The 24,987-nt window shown below is 43.5% G+C and overlaps 1 protein-coding gene across 2 annotated transcripts in view; it reads left to right on the forward strand.

The window, feature by feature from the left end:
- Positions 1 to 22,187, forward strand: part of ZDHHC8 (zinc finger DHHC-type containing 8) — a 211,095-nt gene extending 188,908 nt beyond the window's left edge. Inside the window, exons 6-12 of one of the 2 annotated variants that reach the window (XR_002095604.1) lie at positions 2,195 to 2,286; positions 4,900 to 5,032; positions 5,770 to 5,887; positions 6,733 to 6,842; positions 10,352 to 11,388; positions 19,188 to 20,067; positions 21,017 to 22,187. Coding sequence is in view for 1 of the 2 variants with exons in the window: in XM_019507000.1 (XP_019362545.1) it covers positions 2,195 to 2,286; positions 4,900 to 5,032; positions 5,770 to 5,887; positions 6,733 to 6,842; positions 10,352 to 11,388; positions 19,188 to 19,371 (1,674 nt within the window). In the remaining variant the exon portion in view is untranslated. Of the gene's footprint in view, positions 1 to 2,194; positions 2,287 to 4,899; positions 5,033 to 5,769; positions 5,888 to 6,732; positions 6,843 to 10,351; positions 11,389 to 19,187; positions 20,554 to 21,016 lie in introns of those variants that run through there. The other variant, XM_019507000.1, reaches the window with a different exon arrangement.
- The last annotated feature ends 2,800 nt before the right edge of the window (positions 22,188 to 24,987 follow it).

Consider the following 24,987-nt stretch of genomic DNA (forward strand, 5'->3'; position numbering starts at 1 on the left):
GCTACTTCACGGTCAGGGCGGCTAGGATCTGGAACCAACTTCCAAGGGAAGTGGTGCTGGCTCCTACCCTGGGGGTCTTTAAGACAAGACTGGACAATCACCTCGCTGGGGTTGTTTGACCCCAGTACTCTTTCCTGCCATGGCAGGGGGTCAGACTTGATGATCTGCTCAGGTCCCTTCCAACCCTACTAACTATGAAACTGTGAAATTATGAAACTATGAAAACTGTCCCTATGTAGAGGACCAGCACAAGCCTAGGCACCACTGAAATCCCACTGGAGCTTTTAAAATAAAAGTTCAGTGGGGCACCCTGCCAACTCCAAAAGTTCAAAAATGATGAGTTAAACTCAAAAGAATCATAAGATTAAAAAAAAAAAAAGAAGTAAATCATGGTTTTGTTCTGCCTTCTGATTTTTGAGCCCTCCTGCCAATGCAGTGTTCATGACAATGAGCAGTTATGAGCTAGCTCATTTATCACACACGCACACATCGCTCCTAGCTTGTTTTGCTTCTCCATGTCACATGCTTGCCAGCATCTTGTCTCAAAAAGCCTGTGGAACTTTAATTTCTGTAAAATGAAACCAACGTGTTTAAGACACTGCCCGGCCTGCAGAGCACCTCTCCAAAATGCCATTTAGTTAATGCTGCCCTACCTCGGCACCACGTCTCTGCAACTTGCCCCAGTCAACTCTCTGTGTCCCACTCACATTTCCCTCTGCCCCACACATCTCTTGTGCCCACATATCTGCCCCTTGTTGCTCTGCAAATTACTTCTCTCACGCCCATGGACACTCTTCACATCCATACTTTTTCAGGGGAGGAAGCTGAGGGGGCAGCTCCAGCTCTGTGTAGGTTGTGATCCCGATATCACTGCAGTATCTTACCACCTTCCAAGTGTACGCTGAGTGATGTGACTAGCGTCTAGCACAGGTGCTCTGTTCTCTTTCTCCTCCTCTCCCCGCGTGGAGAATAGTGTGTGTAGTGCAGGATTTGGTTTGGGGGATTCTCTGTGTTTGAGAACCCAGGATGAAAAATTGTACCTCACACCTTGGAACAAAAGATGGGGAAGTTTGTGATACTCCTTAACTCCTTTGTGAGTCTACACTATCAAACCAGTTGTCAAGAAAGCTGTTTTCAACACAGATGAGGTTTCCCCATCAGACAGACTGAAGAGTAGAGCTGTTGGCCACAACCCTTATTCTAGAGCTTAAGGTGATCTTCTAGCAATCCTGAGCCCTGGTAATGATGCATATGAGACCTAAGACCATGAATCTGATTCTTTTCTATAGAGCATGAGTATATAGGTTATGTTTGATAGCAGAGGATAGGTTTGATGTGCTCACAGTAGGCCTTGTTGCTTAGGATCACGCTGAAACATTCAGTACTAGTTGAACAAAAGGGCTGATGATTTTATACCAGCACATTGCTATTGTGCAGACAGGAAGCGATAGCCTCAGACCAGGGCTTTGCCCACTAAGACGAGATGAGGTCACCTAGCCAACCAGAGACACAAGTACTACCTTAGATGCTGCTAGGTGAGAGCTTAAAATCAGTGAGCAATCCAGAACCACTCCTAAACTATTGCCTGACATGGTGGGTATGTGCCTTCAACCAAAAAATACACCCTGTGGCTGTAGACTCTTCAAAATACTTTCCTCCACCTGCCAGAATCTCCTCTGTTTTGTTTGGTTTCAGAGTCTACCAGCTGTTCTGCATCTCTACTTTAATCTTCTCCAAACACCTTGGTGGTAGTGTTATGGTCACATTTAGTAAAGGAAAGGTAGAGCCTGTTGGTGGCACCTGAGTCCACATTTAACCTGCTCACCGAATGGCTGCACGTAGATTGCTAGAGCAGAGAAAACCGCTACTTGTGGGGCTCTCCACGTGAGAGCCAATGGTCACGGTGCAGTTGCACATCACTGCTTTTCTGGGTTTGCCCTCCCTTCTGGTGAGTGTGGCATTAGTTCCTGTTAGTAAAAGTGCAATGGGAAAATCATGGGGAGAGGTGGATGTAGAAAGTCATGCATGGATGGGTCAGTTCAAAGGAGGGAGAAGCAGTTAGTGAAAAGGATGTGCAAGGACAGCAGAACTGCAGAACAGCCAAGACAGGCCCACCCGCCCATGGAGTGCTAAGGTTTGGCTGGTGCCTCTTGTATGTCCGGTCTCTCGAGCGCTGCACTGAATGTTTTTCCAGGTGACGGGTAAGTTCCGTGGGGGTGTGAACCCTTTCACTCGAGGATGCTGTGGAAATGTGGAACATGTGCTCTGCAGTCCTCTGGCTCCCAGGTAAGGAGGAAGAGTCTAAGGTAGGGTTTGGGTTGGGGGGGATCAGAGGCAAAAAATATTGCGTGTAAATCAGACCTGAGTTCCAAAGGGATTAAATGTACATTCTGAGCTATCCAGAGTCTGCATCCCTCATTCCTGAAAGCTGCTCAAGAGACATGGAGGCCACATGATGATGCATTGGCAGAGCTCTAGGGAAGCTTGCAGAGCCCCGCCTGTACTTGGACAGCTCTAGCCAATCTGGCCAGTTTCTTCCTTAATGTAATTCATGTTTTTCATCCCCTAGACACACGTTTGTAGCAAACAGGCTAAATGATACTAGCAGCTTCTTGGTTTTTTAAATTTTTTCAGCCATTCCATCCTTGTTCAGAAGGATCCTCATGGGTTGATAACCGGTGCCGCCCTTCTATAATGTTGATTCTTCATGTTCATTCTTCAAGTTGTTTTATCCAGTGAAATTCAGTAACTGAGTAATCCGTGTTGGCCATAATCTTCCTAACACAGCTCGCTCTCTATGTTGCTCACTCTCCCTCACAAATAACCATCTTGAAATACCTGAAGGGCGGTTATAAAGAGGATGGGATAGATTATTCTCTGTGGCTGCTGAGACGAGCCAAAAGCAACAATCTTAAATTGCAGCAAGGAAAATTTTAAGCCCTTTCTGAGGATTAGGGTGGTTAAGTATTGGAACAGACTGAGTTCAAAAATGGTGATCCCAGAACAGGTTGCCCAGAAGGTGCAGAATCTCCATCCTTGGAAGTTTTTAGACAGATACTTGACTGGGATGGCTTAGTCAGAGATGATCCTGCCTCGAGCAGGAAGCTGAACTAGATGACTTCCTGAGGTCCCTTCCAGCCACGCTTTTCTATAAAGGTGCTGAGTTGTCCAGCACACACATCCTTTTAATGATACTATGAGTGGGATGTATGTGGGCTGTTCAAGATGCTGAGCTATCCCGACCTACACATGCTTTTGTTTGCAGCCATGTGTCTTTTGCTGATTAGACAGCAAGCAGATCTTAGGAGGGTGTTTCAAAGGTGTTAACTGAGAGGACTGCAGCCTCAATTTCCTGCACTTGCCAGGATTTGAATTGGCAGAGTGTTAAAATCTGATTGGAGTCTATGCTGGACTCTTAATTTTCTTTTGTAGTCTTCTTGTCCAGATAGAGTACCAAGGAGTGTCATCTTTTTTTTAACAGCCACTGCCATACTCAGATGGCCTTTCAGTATTTACAGAAGTTAGAATTTACACTCTGAGGGTTTTACCAAGACCCACGAAACTGTCAAATGTATTCTTCCTGAAAAACTTACGGGAGTCGCTCCAGAAACCACCACTGCTGAAATGTCCTGCCCGCTAGCCAAATCAGAGGACATTTCCATGGGTATTTTGCTTTCATGCCCCTTGGATCATATGCTGGTGGTGTCTCCATTAAATGTATTTATTGCTTTGTTTTCCTCCATTTATGTGTAAGCTTTGTCTCCCCTACATATGTTATCCTTGTAAGTGCAGCTTTGCAAAAGTCTCTTAATTTTGCTCAACTGGGGATCAGTGCTTTTTTGACAAATATGAAAAATATCATTGGCTTTTCATTAGCCATAATAATGGCAAGGGGGTTGGTAAGTAGTTCTTGCTTGATCTGGTGATTTTTTGTAAGCATTTTGTAAATGGGGTTTCTGAGAGATTGGGCACATCTAACAATCTAGAGAACACACTTCCTTTCTCTGCTCATCTGGGAATGTGGAAGTCTCCTGTAGGGCTATTTGACAAGGCACATCAATGCAGTTTTTGAGACGAAACTATCTAACTGAACAACTTGTGTTATTTTTGGTGTATAGGAACTCCCAGGTGTAGTGGTTGAAATAGCAGATGGGATGCCCTCAGCTACATGAAGCGTAATACACAGCTGATGAACTTTTTCTTTCCTTTTCTTTGTTGTCAGATAATAAGGACCTTTAACCTGGGAAACACTAAATATAGTGACTCACTTCACCATGGAAAATACAGAAAATACAGTTGCTCCCTCCCCCAGCAGTGAAAAAAACCCCATCACTTCTTACCTAATTCCCAGAAATTCTCCTTTAACAATAAGTCCTAGTGTTGCTGAGGAAAGTAGGAAGTAAGGGGAAGTCCAGCAGGTCAACGTCATTCCTGAAATGTGTGCTCTGATGTTAGCCTCCCTAGAAAGGATCTAACTTTCCCACTCCTGCTGCTGCCTCCCCAGAGGTTTGTATGTCTTCTAACTGCGGAGACACCAGCTCCAGTTTGGCTTGCACGTATCTTCTTGTGTCACCTGTAGTTCTACAAAAACCCATGCTTTATCGAGAGGTGGCAGTCTGCTGTCTTCTTCCTGCTCCTCACCCAAATTACATTTGACTATTGAAGATCGGTGCAAAACTTCTGGGCTTCTTTATTACTACCTCTCCCATTTATCTCCTGAGAGCCACTCCAACCATTGTATTGCTGCTTTAAAATAACCTGAGCAGGCATCCACTGAGAGAAATATTTTACTTGCACAGACTTTATCAAATCTCTTAAATTGTACTGCACGTATGAGATTTTCTTGTCTGCATGCTATGCTTTTTTTAAAAAGTGATTGACATTGAATTGATTGATCAGGTATGTTGCTGAGCCAAAGAAAAAGCAGGCTGTGAGTGTGAAGCCTCCTTTCCTCAGACCAGATCTATGTGAGCGACAGATCACAGTGAAGATAAGTGATAATGGGATCCAAGCCAACCTTAACCGCAGCAAGGTAAAACAGCCCTCAGTACCCTCTGTTTAGCAGTAGGACTTGAAACTCTTTCCTGCAGCTGAAAACAACTCTGGTCTTTGGAAACACAGAGAAAATACACCTCTGGAAGAACATGAAGACAGGTCCTCTCCCAAGACACTGAATTTTGAAATTAAACCAGGAACAATAATATCAAGTGGCTGTTGACACTGAAAATTAACTTTTGTAATTGTCTAATAGGAGAGCAGTCATGTTTTTAGAAGGAGATGTTTTTCCTTTGTGATAAGTTGGTTGAATTCTGGCGGGGGTCCTTTTAACTTCTTGGGCCTCAGATTATTATTATCTAATTTGCACTGTGCTGATGTCAGAAACCCTTGCACCAGACTTACTAAAGACAGGCCTTAAGGTTCAAACATGCAGTCAGTAGTCAGCATAGTGAACTGGGAACCACCATCCTTTCATATCTGTGCCATTGACAGTGACAGAGCAACATGTGATTCTACATGCCTCAGTCTCATCTGGTGTATAACGAAGATGTCTTCACTTTTGTTAGATATTGCAGGATTTATGGTGCTAAATGTTATAGCCATTAGCAGTTATCTTTCAACCTTATTCTAGCAAACTCCTGGTTTAGCCTTCTTGTTTTTAAATGAATATTAGCTGCTGAGTTAACATGTGGTATAACATGCCCTTGCATTAGCAAGCCGTCACTCTTTAATGCCATTAACATTGCTCTTTCATGCCATGGTTATTTTCAGTCTAAAATTAGCCTGGAGGGTCTGGAGGATAAAACCATGGATGTGCAGCCACCTCTGCCACCCAAAGGAGATCCAAGCAAGTACTCAGAATTAAAAGGGCAACTGGGGACCAGTGAAGGTACAGTGACCTGTTCAAAACTTTATTTTTGATGGAATGAAAGTATTTTGGTCTACCAAATAGATGTTCACTATTCTTCCACAAGTGTCATGGGCTCTCTTCCTTGAATTCTTGAGGTAGCTCTTGAATCTTAGTTTATGCTTCTGCCCCATCCTAGAGAAGGAGATTCAAAGGGCAGGGACAAGGCACCAGCTCAGCCTGCCTGCATGGGTTGTGCACTAGTCAGAGTCTTAGGTATGGGTCCTGCTGTCTCCCATACTCGGATGGCAGCCCTTCCTATTGGTTTAGCACTGGTTGTTTCATGGAAGAGGCAAGAGGAGCCAGAAATGTGGGCACGGGTGGTTTGGAAGTGCCTCCAAGTGAGGCCATGCAGCTTGGGCAGTGAGACATCTAAATTTAAAAGTGTTTCAATTAAATGTTTCAGCATTTTCAAAATTTCTCTTGCACCTTTTTCAGCTGAAGCTTTTTGCAGGATTCAGCCTAATTTGCAAACCATGTTGGTCTGTGAAAGGCCATTTTCAGTGAACTTACTATATCAATTGAAGAAAATGTTCCCTAGGTACAGTTATGATATCTTGTGTTTCCCTTGTGTTATTTACACTGTAAGCTCTTTGGACCAGGGAATAGATGGATCCAATCCTGCAAAGAGATACAGAGAAATGCACAGTTACTGCCACGTGGAACTCCACATAGGGGCTCATACATGCAAGGTTTTTATCTCTTTGCAGGACTGGGCCAAATCTGAAAAGTGCCATGTATGTTTATGGAGTAACGTACCAATAATAGTGAATGCCTCAATCTCATCACACTGTTAATATACACTCTGTTGGCATTTGTTTTTCCAGAGGGTGGTCTTTCACCCAAAATGATCAGCCCCCCCACTCCTGCTATGTATAAGTATCGACCAGCATTCAGCAACAATCCCAAAGTCCACTACCACGCTGCGGCTGAGCAGGTGAGCATGCCACACAAGCCCAGACAAATCTGTTCCCAACTTGCACAAGGCAATTTCAACATGATGATAAATTTACCTCAAGACTGTTGTGCATGTTACAATCTAGAAGTAAATAGTGGTATTTAGCAGTTGGACAGGATGGCACTTCCCAGGCTGAATATACAGTGCAGCTGGCGTGAAATCATATCTGCTTTTTCCATATTCCTGTAACTGTCAGGATTGATAAAAGACACCCTATTGACAAATGTGTCCTGTTGCTTTACTAAATTTGAGGCCCGATCCTGAGAAACTGAGAACTGTTCATTCCCGTTGACTTCGGCTAACATGGATCCCAAACCTGTTTGCTTCAGTGGAAGCTATATGTACTTAGCACTTCTCAAGACCAGACCCTTTAGGCTGATGAATAACAAGCTCCAGTGATTTCTTAACATATAAGCTTACTGAGCAGGAAGAACTTAGATTTCCAAGAGGGATTGTCTCACAGTTGAAATAAATATGAGTGTGTAAATTCAAACTGCCCTAACCTTTATTCCAAGCATTTTGGTTATGATGGTTCAATGTCTACTTGGCAGCTGATGCCCCAGGGATCAGTGCTGGGGCCAGTTTTGTTCAGTGTATCAGTGATCTGGAAGATGGGATGGAGTGCACCCTCAGCAAGTTTGCAGATGACACCAAGCTGGGGAGAGCAGTAGATAGACTGGAGGGTAGAGCTAGGATTCAGAGAGACCTTCACAGATTGGAGGATTGGACCAAAAGGAATTTCATGAGGTTCAAGGACAAGTACACATAGGATGGAACAAACCTATGCACTGGTTCAGGCTGGGGATGGCTCTGCAGAAAAGGACCTGGGGGTTACAGTGGACAATAAGCTGAATATGAGCCAACAGTGTGCCCTGTTATGAAGAAGGCTAACAGGGTGCTAGGCTGCATTAGAAGAAGCATTGCCAGCAGATTGAGAGAAGTGATTATTCCCCTCTGTTTGGTACTGGTGAGGCCACATCTGGAGTACATTGTCTAGTTTTGGACCCCCCACTACAGAAAAAGATGTAGACAAATTGGAAAGAGGCCAGCAGAGGGCAACACAAATGGTGAGAGGGCTGGGGGACACGACTTGTGAGTAGGTCATAAGAGAATTGGTTTTTGCCTCCTGGCCGATCAGCAGCAAGTGGGCGGGGGGCGGGGGCAGTGAAATGAGCAAGATCAACACTGTGCAGTGCACTTCCACTGCGATTTCGGTAGGTCCCTGCTTATGACGAGAGGCTGAGGGAACTGGGCTTATTTAGTCTGGAGAAAAGAAGATTGAGGGGGGATTTCCCGTAAAACAAATAGCCCAGTGCTGTTTTCCTACAGTTAATTTCAGCAACTCCTCCAAGATCATCCTGCAATATCAAACCAGGGGCCAGCAGTAATTAAAAAAATAAAATAAAAGGAAAATATAGTATGAGAGAGATGAAACAAAAGGCAGATTAAAGCATATTTTAAACATCAGTGTTGGAGATTGAGGGAAGAGGCATATGTTAAATGATGGAGAAAAATTTAATAGTGTCCTTTTAACGCTGAAAATGCAAGTGGTGCCTGCTCACTCAGCAGCAGGATTTCCATCTCAGTGATTCTTTAGCACTGTTAAGAACTGAAGGTTTTGGTTCTGCTGCAGTAATTACTGATAAATCTTGCTTTCTGGATCTGTCCACTGAATGATGAAGAGATTGCCTTGTGAAAGGGAGCTTTTCAGTACGTGAATACTGCACAGGGCTGGCTATACCCAGAAATCTCATCATCTTCACTTTATTACCTGACATATGACTTGCCAGCCATTTCAAAACACCATATTTACAGGTGTCAGCAAGCACTTCACCTGCAGTGTTGAGCTGTGCAAGCAGCACAGGCAGTAATCCAGGTCTTGGTGCAGCATGTAACATAACCTCCGAAGGTGAGCTTATATTCATTCAGGATGTGTAGCATGACACACTTCAATCACACCAAAGGCCTTATAGGTTCCAGGGATTGGTAATGAAGTCCAGAGACTCTAACCCCTATGTTTCTGGTACTGATGCACCCTAGCATGACAATTTATTTTAGGCTGAATGCTCTCCGTTAAACGAGGTGCATGATCTGGTAAAAAAACAAATGTGTACATCATAAAAACTGGTACACAATGGGCACCCACTGGCAGGCTCAGAGGCCTGCAGATGGCTATCAAGCCATACCCACCTAGTTGGGAGGGACAGCTGTCTCCCTTCAGACATAAAGTGCAGAGGTGCTGCTTCTGCCTGTGCGATCCCCATTTTTCAGCCCGTCCATCTAGCACCATTCCCAATCAGTGAAAACAACCAGAAAGAAAACAGCAGAACATGTTGCAGGGAAGAGGCATATGCCAAGGCACTGCATCAATTTGTCCTCACTGAGTCCATCATTCCTTTTTTCCTGAAACAATCAACTCTTGTTTCCACACAGTCAAAGGTAGTGAGGTCTTGTACACATTTTTCTATTTTCCGGTTCAAAGATACAACTTTGAGGTAAAAATTAACATAAAACAAACTTAGTTATTTATGCTTTTTCATATTTTCCCATTCCTTAAAAAAATGAAAAAAGGCAAATGCTATTCCAATTACACAGTCATGGGATCATGTTTTAAGTTACAGTGAAACCTGTCTCATGGGACAAGCAAAAATCAGTTTCTTAGGAGGGAATAGCTTTTAACTAAAGACTGAGCAGAATTATAATTCGTCTTTCATATACTTTACAGTGATCATGTACAGTTAAGGGGTTTTCTTCCTGATTTCGGTGCATATACAAAAAAGTGTATGGTTCACATTTCTTGAGTAGAATTTTATCCTACTCAAAACATGTAGTGAATAAAGAAAGACTTCTCAACTGCTGCATCAAAACCATAACCTTCAGATCTTCCAAAGTTACTTTTGACTTAAGCAGCTTTTGTATTTGGGTGCTCAAAATCCAAGCTTTGAGTTGCATGTCAGAACTACTGAGCGGTTGTACCTCCAGGTGAAGCTGACATGAATCTAACTAGGTTCAGCACCACTGAAAGCAACCCTGAAGTGGGTTGGCTAAGCACCCACAGATGGAGGGTCCAAAAATCAGAAGCTTGTCTTGGAAAACGTTATCTCTGAGCTGCAGCGACAATGTTTTCCAAGGTTATTATTGTCAGGTCAGAATCTGGCCTACCTTGACAGGGGTTCAATTTGGAGGGTCCTGTCATCTCTGTTTTCAAAGGTCGTTCAGTGCTTATGTCTCAGCGTATTTACTTTAATCAATATTACTCAACCAACACTTAACCAACGAGATTAATCCTCCTCATCTCTGAGATAATTCCCATGCTGAAGGTGAGGGCTCTGAGGCACAGAGGTTAAGGGCCTCTTTCAAGCCCTTACAATGTTTCTGCATCATACCTGGACCGAGAGAACCTGACTTCCAGCTCTGTTCCTGCTGCACTCTTATGCTACACAAACCACCTTTCCCTTCCCTTTCTCACTTTTACCTCTCTCTTTTAGATCACCATGCAGGAGGGGCATAGTCAAGGTGTTATGATAGAAGAGGATGGCAGGAGCCTTGATTACCAATCAGAGCCCAACCTGGACATCCCTAACTACAGGAAGAGCTCCCTGCACAAGACTTATCAGTCCTCACCAATTCAGATAGACTCCTTTGCCATCAATTCACGATCCCTGAGCCTGAAGTCTGCCAGCAGAAGAGGAACAGATAAAGTGCCCCTTCACCCAATAAAGTCAGAAGGGGCTGCTTCTACTCCGTACAAAAGCATATTTTCCCCCAATTCCCTGTCCAACAGAAATGGAAGCCTTTCTTATGACAGCTTGCTAAATCCTATGTCGCCCTCGGGAAGGAAATGCGTCACCCATTCTGCAGTTGGCTCCGTTGGGTACCATTCACCATATCTGTCAGCCAAAATGTGCCATCTCCGGGGGAGTGAGCTACAGCGCCAGCCACCACAGAGCTTCAGCCCGGTGCTTGGGAGCCCAGCTTCACATCAGCGGGACTCCTCTCCAGTACGCTATGACAACCTCTCAAAAACCATCATGGCCTCCATCCAGGAGAGGAAAGAAATGGAAGAAAGGGAGAAGCTCCTCCACTCGCACCCAGATTCAGTGTTTGCAGACTCAGGTGTCTATGACACCCCTAGCTCTTATAGCCTTCAGCAAGTCAGCATGCTGTCTGAAGACCCTCGCAGCACGGCAATGAGATATGGATCTAGAGACAATCTGATATCTGCTACCAGTTTTAGCACAAGGAACCCTTTACTGCAGTCCTCGGTGTCTTCACTTTCGAGTGCATTGACAAGGGCACCAAGGACTTCCACAACTTCCCTTCAAGCTGATTTAGCTAATAACAATGTCCAGTCTCATCAGGCCCTACAGGGCAGGGTGAGCAATGGCTCCTACAAGTCACCAGGCCACCAGGTCCCATCATCTCCTACGGGGATGCCTAGATCGCCCTCTTATGGAGGTCCGAAGGCCGTCTCATTTGTTAACACTGTGGAAATTACAGAGGTGCAGTCAGTAGGAGCACAAAGGTATGGATTGCTTTAATGGCTTCTAAGCACCAGGATCCTGCCTGCAGTTGAGTATAAGAGTAGTTATAAACTGGCAGGACCCAGTCTGCTTGTTTGCTTGTGAATAACAAGGATATGATTTATGTGTGAGTGGCTCTTAAGTCCTGAGTCTTATAACAACCTAATTATCATCAAACATGTGTTCATTTGTTGCTTCCCGGGCTATAAGTTGGACCAAGGAGTTTTAACAGGATGAAATGCTTTGGTATGGGTTTGCCTCTTTTTTGCAACATGTTTCAGTTATGGTAAGCCATTCCCTTTACAGTTTTATATGCATGATTTTGGCTTGGTAAAGATGTGGATTTCCCCCTTCAGTGGTAGAGAAGTTCAGTTTTACCATGTGAAAGGTGTTAAGGGTGAGTCTCTACACAGTCACAGCTCTGAAAAAAAGCCCCAATCAACCACTCCCAGATCATGCATTTTAACCCCAGAAATGAGGCACTGAGTGTGCTTTGGGGCACACAAAGTCTCTGCTCTTGAACGTGCTGGAAACCCTCCAAGCACATCGCTGCATCATTTCTGGGAAGCAGGTGGATGGGGCTTATTTCCTCAGGACAAAACTGAGCTCTCTTTCCCCAGAGTATACATACACCTTAAATCAGTGGTGCTCAACCTTTTTCCTTGGTGGCCCAGATGAGCAGTGCCCAGGAGGCCCACAGGCCAGATATGGCTGATGGCCCTGATCCAGCGGTGGGGCCTGGGGGCAGACTGACTCGATCCAACCTCACAGGGGGAAGGGTGTGTGGCGCAGCCCCATCCAGCCATATGGAATAAGGTGGTGTGGCCTGGCCCTGATTCAGCTGGGTGAAGGAAAGGGGGCATGGCCCAGCCCCAGGCCAGCCGTGTGGGTGGACGGGGCATGGCCCAACCCCATCCTGACTGCATAGGGAGAAGGGGTTGTGGCCCGGCTTTAATCTGACTATGGGAATCTGGCAGTGGCGGAGGGTAGCCTCTGCTCCCCTACTGCCAAAGTTCCCAACCTGTAGGGAGCCCCAGGGGCCAAATGCAGTGGCTCTGCAGGTCATGTTTGGCCCTGCCTTAAATCAATCAACCAAAGTTGTGACGTTCTGGTGGAGTCAGGCTCTAGCTAGTGCTTAATAGAATGAATGAATCATGTACAGGTTTGGGGACTCGTTCTGCCAGTGTCACCCATGTTGGTGAGACTGGCAGAATGCGTCCCCACTAGCATCACTCTCTAACCTCGGGCTAGGGCTAGCCTCAGGTGTTACTTGGTATGAGTAAGGCTTGTGGAGTGATTGTGCTGGATGCAGGGTAATGTAGAGTGACCGAGAGTGGTGGCCGCTTGGAACCTGCCAGTGGCTAGCTGAGGTCTTTCTCTCATAGGGAAGGAGAAGAGTGCAGTGTGAAAACGTACTTGTATTATGACACATGATAGGTTACAAATGTGTTATCTTACTACGTCCCATAAATTACTTGTGGTAACAGTAAATGAAGAAAAGTGTCTCATTCCCAAAACCGTTCTTTTTTTATTTCAGAAAATGATTTACTTTCATTCCATTCCTCTCCCCAAGTGCATTGCTTGCAAAAGCGCGCATGAGTTGGTTAGGCTGTAATATTACATTTCTGTGTAGTCACTGCGATTATCAGTCAAATCAGGTCGGCCAGTTAGCTAAAACAATTTGCAAAAGCTGATTTGCATGGGCAGCGATTTTTAGATTGTTCTATGTTGCTGCCGTGAGGTACTGCTTAAAATGTTCATTTTCTTACCCTCCTCCACTTTAGGTTAGACATGGAACCATTTCTATTGACTCTTCCTTTCTAGGACTAATAACCATTTGCAACAAATAATTCAATATGTGGATTTAAATTCTTGTGGATTTTAGCATACTACTGAATAGATTGTAGCTTCTTCAGTTGTAGCTATTTGAAAGGGTTTAATACTTTAGGGGCAGGGTGGCAGAGCAATTAAGGCATCTTGCTGCAGATCCAGAGGTGTGAATTTGAGCCTTGTTTCAGAATTGGTTTGAAAGCCCCACATCTAACTGGGGACCTGGACGTGGAGGCTAAGGGATTAAAGGTGCCCAGATACAGTGTGCCATTAACTGCAGAAAACACAAGTGCTTAGCTTTTGCTTTTTTTTAATTTAAACTTTTTGTAGTGTTCTTATTAACTAGGGCTTATCTGTGAAGGATTGAGTATTTGATAAACCTGTGTTGATGTGATGGGTTAGATGAGTCAAATTTTTTTCTGTTCCCTAATTGATTTAACTGTTCAAGCATTTGCACATGAGAACTTAAAAACTGGCTTCCTTGAATATTTGCTGTCACCACTTGGAAATCAGCTTGCTGCAAACATCCATTCCACTAAATCTGTTATGCAAAAAATTCTCAGAAAGGGGAAATACAAGGCAAGGAGTAGGACATGAAGTGGGATTTAAAAAATGCGAAGTAGATGTAGTTTAAATATATAAAACTCACCATTAAGCCCTCCACAGTCATCACCTCTTGATGAGTTTCAGCAGGAAGACCAGGAACTGAATGGACATGCAGACTGAATTAATTCCATTATGGAGGTGGTTCCCAGTAGGACAGGATAGAGACCGATCGATGGGCAGCACTGGGGAAGCTAGCACCAGTACTCCTCTTGTCAGACCCAACCTATGGATGAACAAAGGGCCTCGCTTTGGAGTTGGTAGAAGATCCTTTCTCACTGGTTTCTGAACCATGTAGTTCTCTCTCTTCTTTGGGGAAAATATGTGCCTTGATATTGAAGGCCTGAAAATATGTTACACAGCCTAGACTGCAGCTGCTTCAGCTGTGTAAACCTTGGAGAGATCTTATTCTGTTCAACGGGGAGCTGAGGTTTTCTCAGCACCCAGCACTTTGTCCACTTTATCATCCTTTCCAGTTAGTCCCCAGGTATCACGGTTCAGTTTTAATTCATGAATTAGGAAAGCTATTGAAACACTGAAGACTTTATTGGGCCTGCACAAAAATAGTGTACATTTTACCAAAGTTTGAACTGCAGCTGGTAACATAATTTGCTGTTCTGCCAGCAGACAAACTTTCAGTGAGACACCTGTGAAAGTCTTCCTTTCTTCTCATATATTAAACTAAGGGGTTTATTTCCTTCAAAAGAACTATGTGTTTTCCCTCCCATGACTGTCCTCAGTCTGATCCCCGGAGATGTCGGCTCCTGTTATTGTTGTTAGTAAGGAGAGAGATGCCAACGTGATAAGCATTTTGCGTGTTCTGGGTGTCTGCCTTTTGGTAACACTGTCATCTTGTTGATCATACCACTTCCAGCTTGGCAGGGGTTAGGATGGTGTCTGTAAATCTGTTCCAGCTCAGATATCTGAAATTTTCAAGCAAGTGAAAGTCTACTTAAATGGTATTATTACTTTCCCCTAAAAGGCCTGGATGTCCATTTGAAATTAGACAGATCTGACAGAATGCAGTACCTCTGAAAATGAGCCACTTCCTTAGGTAGCCTCATAGTGCCTAAAACCATTCATCTAAACCAGCAAGTTTCAAACTTCTGCCTTGCAAAGGGAAACGCTCTGTTTACAGAGGAGGTCTGTGCTAGTAAGTCCTTTTCCACCTGACATGACCCGGAGAGCAACACTGGAGACAGAACTGACATCCCCTTCTCCCAATGTCCTTCTCTCATTTAATAAAAGGTCTCCAGACTCCGGGCACTACATGCTGAGAAAAAAACTAGACTGTTTAGGCCAACTCTGCTGGTGATTTCAGCTGTTTGCAATCCACTGGATTTGAGTGAGAGGGAACATGGTGTAAGTCAAAGCAGAATTTGGTGCTGGGGTTGTATGCACTGAAGCTGGGAATGTAGATGGCTTCAGAATTTAGGGAGCAATGGGTGTAGGGGCTAACAAGCAACTGTAAGGACCGTATATTGCTGGAAACTTTGCTTATTTTACCCCTTAGCATGTAGATGACCTAGAGAGACCCCACATCATGAAAAGACATTCTCTGGCTGGAATGACAGCTCTGGGCAGGGCCTCTCCGTGATTCTCACTATTACAATATGTCCCCCTTGTGCTAGACACTGAGCAAATGGTAGGCACTGCACTCTGTTGTGCTCTGCCACTGAGAAGTCCGCCAGAATATCAGTTTAAGTCCGTCCACTTTAGAGCAAGCCGAGGGCAGGGCCAGAATTATGGAGGTGCAAAAATGGCTTCCAGTTGTGCACTGGAAAGGAAGATTGGAATAGCTGACTCGGTCTGTCTTACCTGGCTTCCCTCTAATGCACCATTGTTTCACAGGCAGAGACCAGCAAAAAGAGGCCAGTGGAGGAAAAGGGGACAGCTGTAAAATCCTGAGCTAAAGTCCATCAAGGAAATGTGGGTCAGAGAAACAAAGCTCTCATGGAAATAATAAACTTATTCAGTATGTGCAGCTGAACACTTGTTCCCTTTATTTCCCTTTAACTGTTTCATTTCCTCTGGTCCTATGTTCCACTGCTGACCTCTACTGAACAGAAGTCTTTTTCATTCACTTTTTACTGAAAGAGCAGGGAAGTTGGGCTTTAAGTCATCTCAGAAACTTGTTTCTGAAGCCAGTTTTCTTGTTCCCAATTCTCAAACCATGATCAGACTCTGGACTTAATCTCTGTTTACCCCAGAGAATTTGACTGTTCATCCCAAAAACTCTGTTTCACTTGTCTGTGTTCATGGCCCAGCCCACAACACAGCACTGTGGCCAGTGAATATCATCCTCAAATACTTGACTGCTCTACAGTTAATCGTGGTGCAGACTCTCAGAAACTCAAATGATATAGGCTGCAGAAATAGAAAGACAACCCTTGCTACAGCCAGCTCATGACTGCGTTCCTTCAGGAGCTTCTGAAAAAAGGTGAGAACCAAGAGCTGTACTTTGTGAAAATAAATAAAAAATAACGTGAGTATCCAACCACTTTATGGGACTCCTTTCATGATTTCCCAGTGTTCCTAGAGTGCCTTCCCAAACCTCTCACTAGCCGGGGCTGTGGGGACCTGAGGGTGCCCCTACATGTGCAATTAATGCAAAGCAATAAACCCTGGAGCAGTTTGAGCTGGAGTAAACTACTCCCTGGTGCAGCGTCAATCCATATGCCCAGGATGGCAGCAATTTGAGCTGGAACAGGGCAGGCCCAGGCTGGCAGGGGACACGGGGTCAGCCCCAGGCTGCAGATGGTAGTGTCAGGTGGCAGGGCTGGTGCACAAGGGTACAGAAAGTGCAAAGTTGTGTGGCTAGCTGGCAGGCAGGAGTCTGGGCCCTGGCTGGCTGGGATGCCCACAGTCAGCATCTATACGTGCGTTTAATCACCATAAAGTACCCCAATGTAACATAGTACTGTCTCTATCTTACTGCAGCATTAATTAGTTTACTGCAGCCTAGTACTATGGCATATGTAGACGGTGATGCTTTACTCTGCATCTAATTAATCTGCTTCATAGTAAAGTGCATGTGCAGATGCAGCCTGAGAGACGGGGACTGGGGGGTAATGAGACTGCAGGTGGGCAGTTCAGTACTAGTGTCAATGAAGGGCAAGACTCAACAGCATGGACGCTTACCCCCTTGCTATCCTGCTGGTTCTGTTACCCATGGCTTAGTTCTCTGGAGCAGGAACAGCCTAAATGTGTAGTAGAAGTTCAGCTGGCATGAGATACTAGAACTGCTTCTTTAGCTGCAGGACAGAGCAGTCATATTGGTTGCTAAATAAAACTCTGCTCCTAAATCCCAGTGACACTTTGGGCAAGTAGAGAGATGAGTAATACCTTTGGGGGACAGTCTGTTTTGGGAACATATTGTAGCAAGGTAAAGCAAAAACTCACCAGCTGAGTGCAATAAATCCTATCTATAACATCAGTTTCTTTGAAAAGGAGCCATGTTCTAAACTAATGCAAACTGCCCTGGCTTGCAGATCATCTGCCAGTATGCCTATTAAAACCTTTCCTGACACAAAGTTACTGCCGCTATAAGTGCATGCCAGTGATTTCACATTGAGGTAACAGAATCATAGAAAATTAGGGTTGGAAAGGACTTCAGGAAGTCGCATGTAGTCCAACCCCCTGCTCAAAGCAGGACCATCCCCAACTAGAGCATTCCAGCCAGGGCTTTGTCTAGCCAGGCCTTAAAATCTTAATACTATGCTGTAACCTAGTCCAGAATGGTTGTGCTCCATCCATCTTGGCAGGAAGTTGCATGAAAGGAAATGGTTTTAAAGATTTCAAATTTTAAAAATACCTTCAGATTATGGCTCATGTTTGCAAAGGAGATAGGACCTTAAGAGTCCAAGAAGGCTCTTGTGCTTGCTGAAGTCCAAGGGGAAACTCCCATTAGAATCAACAGGCTTTAATCATATTGCAAATGAACACATGCAAGCCAAACAAGAAATCTCTTTCTCCATTTTGGTTTACAGGGAGGATTGTAAGTATAAACAGTATCACCATGGACAGCCTCACCCACAGGCCATCAATGGAGTCTAGTTAGTACCAGTTGCATCTCTTTTCTGTACAAGTCAAAGCGGCTGGCTGACAGTTGGCTCTCTTCTCCTAGACTAGCCACTAGATGGGGGCAGGAAAAACTACCTTAGTATCATGTTTTAATATCGTTGACTCTTTTAACTGACATTCCGCATTGAAATGAGTTGGCTTTCTCCTTAAAATGTAAAGGCACGCTACAGCTGTATCGGAGACTAAGCCTTCCTCTTGCCATAAAGCAATCCAGCTCTGAAAGGTAGTGCCGCAAGATTGATGGGCCAGACATTTGGAGCAATCAAATAAGAGAATCTGCCTTTGGGCAGAAAGTAACCTTGTTTGTTTCAGCAAATTCCCTCCATGCTCCACTACAGTCTCACCTGCAGGCAACTGGTTACGATGGATGAGGGATTTACACTGTCCTTTAAACAGTTTAACTTTTTCAGTGCTGTGATTTCTTTCATAAAGACCATATTTGTCATAATTGTTTTGCATTAGATTCTTCTGTGTAGCTGCTTCTGTGATCTGCATGTCTGTACCACTCATTATTGTAACCTGATTGATTTCACCCAGCTCAGGAGGGACCTCCTCCTGCAAAGGGAATATTAGATGTAGAGCTCTTCCACCACTTCTGGAACAGCTGGAAGAAAGGGCTGGGGCACCTCAGTCTATGCTGACTCTTAGTTATAACTTGCTCCTCCCTGGAGCCCTTGCAGCCCTTGCCTCAAAGTCAGAGCCCCCCTCAGGCTGCTGTAAGACGATAAATGAAGTGCATAGGCAAGCTCTGGCTAACACTGCATCAGGTCAAGGAACTTCAAGTTACGTTTTCTGCCTTGCGCTCCATGTGTTTCTTCAGTCGCTAAAGATCTGACCCTAGAGGCTTATACTTTACCTTTACTATGACATTTAAGACTGAACAACAGCATCCTGTATTTTTAATGAGACGGTTTTGCTACTGCCTTCCCCTGAGAGATTTCTCTGAGTGTTTATTTTTTAATACAGTCAAAACGTAGTTTGGGCAAAGGTCAGCAATGGAGACGAGAGCTTTCAAAAAAGCAATGAAGTCTGGTTCAGCCAAGCACTTCGGCTGGTGCTTAACTTTAGGCATGTGAGTAATTCCACTGGGCCTGATCCACTGATCCAAGGTGAGATGATGCCAGTGGATTTTGCATTGGGCCACTAACCACAATGGAGTCAGCTTAACTGCTCACTACATCGGGACATAAGGTAACAAGGACAATAGCTTGTCCGGAAGAACGGTATCTGACTTTCATTTCTTTGGCCACTAACTCTAGATGTCTTTGTATTTATTTTGATGCAGGGAGGACATACAGATGAAGACGCCTCACAGTAAAATAAATGGACAGCCAAAAGGAATTTCCAGGGCAGATTGTCGACTGGGTTCAACATCTAGTTCCCAAGGGACCCCGGTCAGTCCTGCTAGACACTCAAATGTTAAGAAGGTATCTGGAGTTGGTGGAACAACCTATGAAATTTCAGTGTAAAATAAAATAAAAGAGCCATCCACTAAGCCAGCCATGAAGCTAGGTGCACTGTGAAGACTCAAACAACAACAGCAAAGGAGCAGCAGCTGCCAGTGTCCTTTTCATTTTTGTCCTCATCTTTCTTTTTTTGGCCAAAAACCAGCTGCGGGGAGGGAATAGAGCTGTACAATCCATCAGACACTCTCAAATTGATGGGCGGGAACTGGCTACCACCTAGCACCACAACCAGATTATTTCTTTCATGAAAGAGAGCGAAAAAGCCATTGTGCACTTGTCTGTCACACAAACCGGTTGTGTAGGAGTTGTGCTGTGATATAGTACACTTAATATGGGGTCACTATATTTTCCCCACCCATACCCCCAACTTTTCTGGCCAGCAGAGTCTCTAAAGGCCTGACTGCTTCTTCCTATGGACACGGAAGCCAGGCTTCCCAAGTTTCACAGTCTGCGTGTGTGAGAACTGCCATTTGTCCTCCAAGCATTAATGTCGGCGTTATTACTCCTCCTTCAGTGGAACAGGGCAGGAGTGCAGCAGCCCTCAAACCTCATGTAGTGTTTTCAAGTCTCTCTGCTCTGACTCGGGTTCAGGAGGAGAGAAAGGATAACAACAGCTTCTCACTGTCAGTCATTTGCCTTCCTGTGTGTGAAATCCTGTGTGTGCGTGTTTGTGTCTCGTGGAACAGGACTGCCACATAAGTAAGGATTTTCTATTCTTCTCTGTGGTTCCCTCTGTTTTTAATGGTTCTTGTACTCAGAGGACCAAGTGTATAAGGAAAGCAATGTTTGAATGGAAAACTAAATTTTGAATAGCCAGAGACTGCCTCCCTCCCTCATTTTTGCCTATTGAATTTAGGCAGTAACGTGGTTTATTGTCTTGCACTGGTGCAGTGTGTAAAGCCTTACAGCAAGGTTATCGTGATCTGTTGAATATCCAGTGCGCGTGATGGAGCTAAGCACATGCTTAGAGGTTATAAGTTTGCTGCCTGCCTAATGAGTAGTGTGTTCCCACCAGCCCTTAGTGTTGAACAGAAGTTTTCGGTATCGGTAAAGTCCACTGAGTTATCTGGGGCCTTCTCCTTCTGTCCCCAGAAACCATTGCTTACCTTAATAGGTTTAAAAGCAACATTATTTTAAGAACCAAAACAAATGCTAGTGTACAAGCTCTGGGTAAACGAATTTTGTGACCAAATCCATTTTTAACCACCTTAGAGATTTGTAATACAGAGATCTGGAGCACTGTTAACTGGGAAGATCATATATGCAATTAAGAATATCCTGAATGACTGCAGCTGAAGTCAGATGGAATGATTACTTACCTCTGAGCCAGTCAGATAGCATATGAAATCTCTGTTTCTTGGCTGGTTTTTCCAGTAACAGGTTTCTGCTGGACATCTTCAGAGTTTTAGTAATGCCTCCTTTGCAGTTTATGATTAAAAAGGAAAGATTTCCAGATATCGATATTCAGAATTTGTTTATCCCTAAATACATATACATATAAATATGTATATAGCTACATAGCTAATAGATTGTTTTCATTAACATCAAGATTTATTGTTCCTTGAGAAATTTTGTTGTTGGCTTTGCCTTGCTTAACACTTCTCTCTTGATTTGATAAATCTTGATACCTCCCACAATGTCTGCTTAGTCTGTCCTTGGTCAACCAGCCTCGTGTGGAGAAGATGGAAAGCATCGTGGGATTAATCGTGCTTCTGCATCATTTGAAGAGGGGAATCGGAAAAGCAGTATTGTGATAGTGGACAGACAACCAGATACAGGTTTGCAGTCAATGCGACAGAAAAGGCCTGGTGACTTTTTAATGGCGTACAACAGGGACATCACAGAGCAGAGAAGCAATTACTCTTCTAAACATCTTTGGTACAGTCGTGTCTAGAATATCACCTTTAGTTACAGGCACTTTATTTCCAGAAAGATACTGGCAAATTGGATCATGCTCAAATGGGAACAGCAACTATAAACAGAGAACTGGAGAGGCAGGTTCACAAGAAGATTAAAAGGGCTAGACTGTGTCATTAATTAAGCAATGATTATGGGAAGTGGGTTTGATATGTTTACATATTTTTAACTTAATGGATGTAAAACCAAAGGTGAAACATGGGGTTATCACTGGTAGTAAATGGGTTAAGTTAAAAGGGAAAAAAAATGACTAACAGGGGAAAGGGCTGTGGAATAGTCTTCCAAGGCAGGGTATTGGAAGCGTGACCACTGAGAACTTTTAAAACTGAACTAGTCAAACCAGTTGGAAGTTTCTGATAAGTTGCAATCTTGCACTGGCACGGGGCTGGACTAGATAACCTGGGAGCTTTCTTCCACCTTCAGCTCCTACTAATCTTTGATTCCAATCTGAATGTAACTCCATTCCACATGTGGTGAAAATCAGTCCTGCGCACAGGATTAGTACAAGGCTTACATATCTCTACAGGCATATTTACTCACACTCAAGCCCTCAGTGTAGGAGCTAAATGGCACATACATTGTGTTGCTAATCTGTATTGGGACAAATTACACTCTGTAGGGTTATAAAGCAAGCTATGCAAGCAGACCTTTAATATTGTACCCATTAGCATTGAAAATCTGCGTTCCTGTGACATTTTTAGGATTCCAGTGAAAAACAGAAAAGTCCATGGAAGAGCTGAAGGGCAAAAGGGCCTTTGAAATTGCTATATAAGCTCACGGGCAAGGATTGTCCAATAACACTAAACATAGCACTCTCTGTATAAACCTTTTAAAGCCCTTGCAGCCAGTGTTCTTTTGGTGTATATCTCAGGCAGGAAGATGAAGAAAAAATAAATACATTGCAAATTCTACATAAGGTTTATGAAGAGCAGAATTGAAACTCGTCCAGCATATTCATAGGCTACTGATAGTACCAAAATTCTTCTTTGAGGCTTGCATAAAGACTAAGAGTAGCACAAATGGCCTGGAGGCTAGAGCAAATTATTCCAGTCTTCCTGGAAATAGGAATCTATGCAGAACAGTTACCATGGGATTGCAGGGCACGTGTTCCCATCTAAGGCTCTGGTCCCCCAGGTGAATCCACAGGAGTTCCAGCGCTGGCTTGCATGTGCCAGTGGCAGGATCTAGCCCCCTGTCACCTTTACAAGATTTCCACAGTTAATGTCCTTCTGGCAGCCTCTAGATTATCAAGAAAGTACTGCTTTTACCCACTATTTTTCTATTTTTATTAGCACTAAGGGCCATATCCTCTGCTGACGTAAATTGGTACTGCTTTGTTTACATTGATTAGGCCCACACCAATTTCCTGCAGCTAAGGATCCAGTCCATTCAGTCCTAACAGAAAACTCTGGTGCAGGTTTAACGCTTTGTAAAGTAGCTCTTTTTTTTTTTCTTGCTTAACACATATTTCAGAAGTCTTAAATCTTTTGATTAGGTTTTTATTTTTAGCTATGAGTTGTATATTAAGCCTATTAGTTATTTAAAAAAAAACCCAGTGGTCTTCATTTAGTTTATGCGTCACTTTTCATTGTATATCAGATTATTATTAGCGTCGCTTCACTGTTTATTCACTTTCATGTAATACTCAGTTTCATAGTAGTATAGTCTGTCTTGAAAGAGTCAGATGTCGATACAATTAATTGTACAATATATAGATGAATATGAAATTAAATGTACCTTACTCCATGGGTGGGTGAGAGAGGAGATGTTTTTACTTGAAGCCTTAATATTTTCCTATTTTCTTTCTTTGTGTGTTGACTTAATAGGGAAGCTTGTAATAGCAATGAATTTCAAATGCCAGGCCAAATTCTGCTCTGGCTTATAGGTGGCATTTGGCCCTGTATGTCAAAAACTGGATGCAGAAATAACTTAGGAGTGAGCAAAGTTTTTATATTCTCAGAAGCAAAAATTCTTAGGACTGAGTATTTTCATGCAGATGGCTAACAACATTTCAGAGATGCATCACCCTATGAGAATTTGTATTAAAGAAATCTCTAAGACTTGCATTACCGAGGGAATTGATAACAAGAAGCATACAACTATCACAAGTTTGTATTTTCCTTTTAAATTAAAAAAAAAAATCAAGTTATTTATTTTGGTTGACCTCAGCAGTAAAAGTGGCTCAGACCTCTGCTTCAGGGGCTCAAACCTGATGTGTGGCAAACGTTTTGCTTTATGTTGTTATTTCAAAAACACAAACCAAGGGTTACACAAACTTTGCTGAAGACAATTGTATCTGGGGCAGGGGGAAGAGGGAGGCTCCGTGGATGATGGCTGTACTCCTGAAAAGCTTAAATCATGTGGAAATTGGAATGTGGTTTGTTTTGAACTATATAGCCTTTTGGTGAGGCAAGGGGGGGCATTCACTGTTGTTGTCACATAGACAGTATGGGAAGTTTATGTTGACGTGTTTATATGGTCTGTATTTCACCTGTTCTGCCATCTTGAATTGTTGGAATGTATCTGTGCAGGCTTTGTGGAGCTCTGTCTGTAATAATTGTTGTGGCTCTCGTAATACATATATATTTTTTAAACTCTTGAGTCACTTCAGTATTTTAAGGTGTCCAGTTTTCCTGGTGTGTACGCATCAGACTCTTGTCCCAATATGGTCTGGATTCGTGGTGTTCTACCCTCTTTTCGAGGCCTTGTTAATGTCCTACTGATTACATCCTGGTCCATGGACCAGACCAAGCGGCATGGTGCTTCTTCAGCTGCTGTTGTCTGCAATGAGTACTGCAAATTCTTGGCGCCTTTCATGGTCCGACTTCTACTTACATGCAAAACGTAGAAGTCTGTAAAATATGGTAATCTAGCATGGGACAAAGAAGGTCAATCCAAATGCAAAGCTCCATGTGATAAAACACAAAAGGAATTAATTGTATCTTACGTACCTCCTTCAAGGCTCTTTAAAGAGGGTAGAAAATAAGATTAGTCTTAAGGTAATTGCTGCAGAGCACAGGCATTGCTACTAAAGTGTCCTACCCGTGACATCTAGATCCGTACATCTTCAAGGTATCAAAATGCCAGGCTGTCTAACCAGTTCTACTCATCTCTGTTTCTAGGGTGTGAAAATAGGCCTGTTAGATCTGGGATACTGATTCATAGTTTATACAGTTGCCAAACCCTCAACAGCAGCTGCTGTGGAAGCTCAGAGCCTGGAATATGCATGATGTAGACTAATTACATTGAGAGAGGATTCATTCAAGAATGTTCTTTGTAAATGCCTGTCATGCTTGTATGCTGTAGTGTCTTTAAATGATAAAGACTAGCCTATATATAGAAGATACTAAATGCTCAGCTGATGTAAACAGCACAGCTCCCCCAACTGCCATGGAGTCGGAAAGAGTGACACCAAGCCATGATTTGGCTCGACATTCTGTAAAGACACCCTGGTTTATGAAGATGTTCTGTATGAGACACGGAGAATTACCTGCGTTGGCATTAATTTCTCTCCTTTCTTTTTTAATTCTGCGGGCCAAGTTTCTGTTCACATTCAGGAATGTAATATTTGAACAAGGAGAGACATAGCTAGGAACTATTTATGCAGGTGAAACTAGATTTTAAGGGAAGAGCAATTATATCTTAAATGTATTAGAATTACTGTCAAAATAACTTTTGTTCATCTTATCACAATAACTGGAG

Source organism: Gavialis gangeticus, unplaced genomic scaffold (genome assembly GCF_001723915.1).
Source record: "Gavialis gangeticus isolate Ggan-Ray unplaced genomic scaffold, GavGan_comp1, whole genome shotgun sequence".
In the NCBI taxonomy this organism is placed as follows: Eukaryota; Metazoa; Chordata; order Crocodylia; family Gavialidae; genus Gavialis; species Gavialis gangeticus.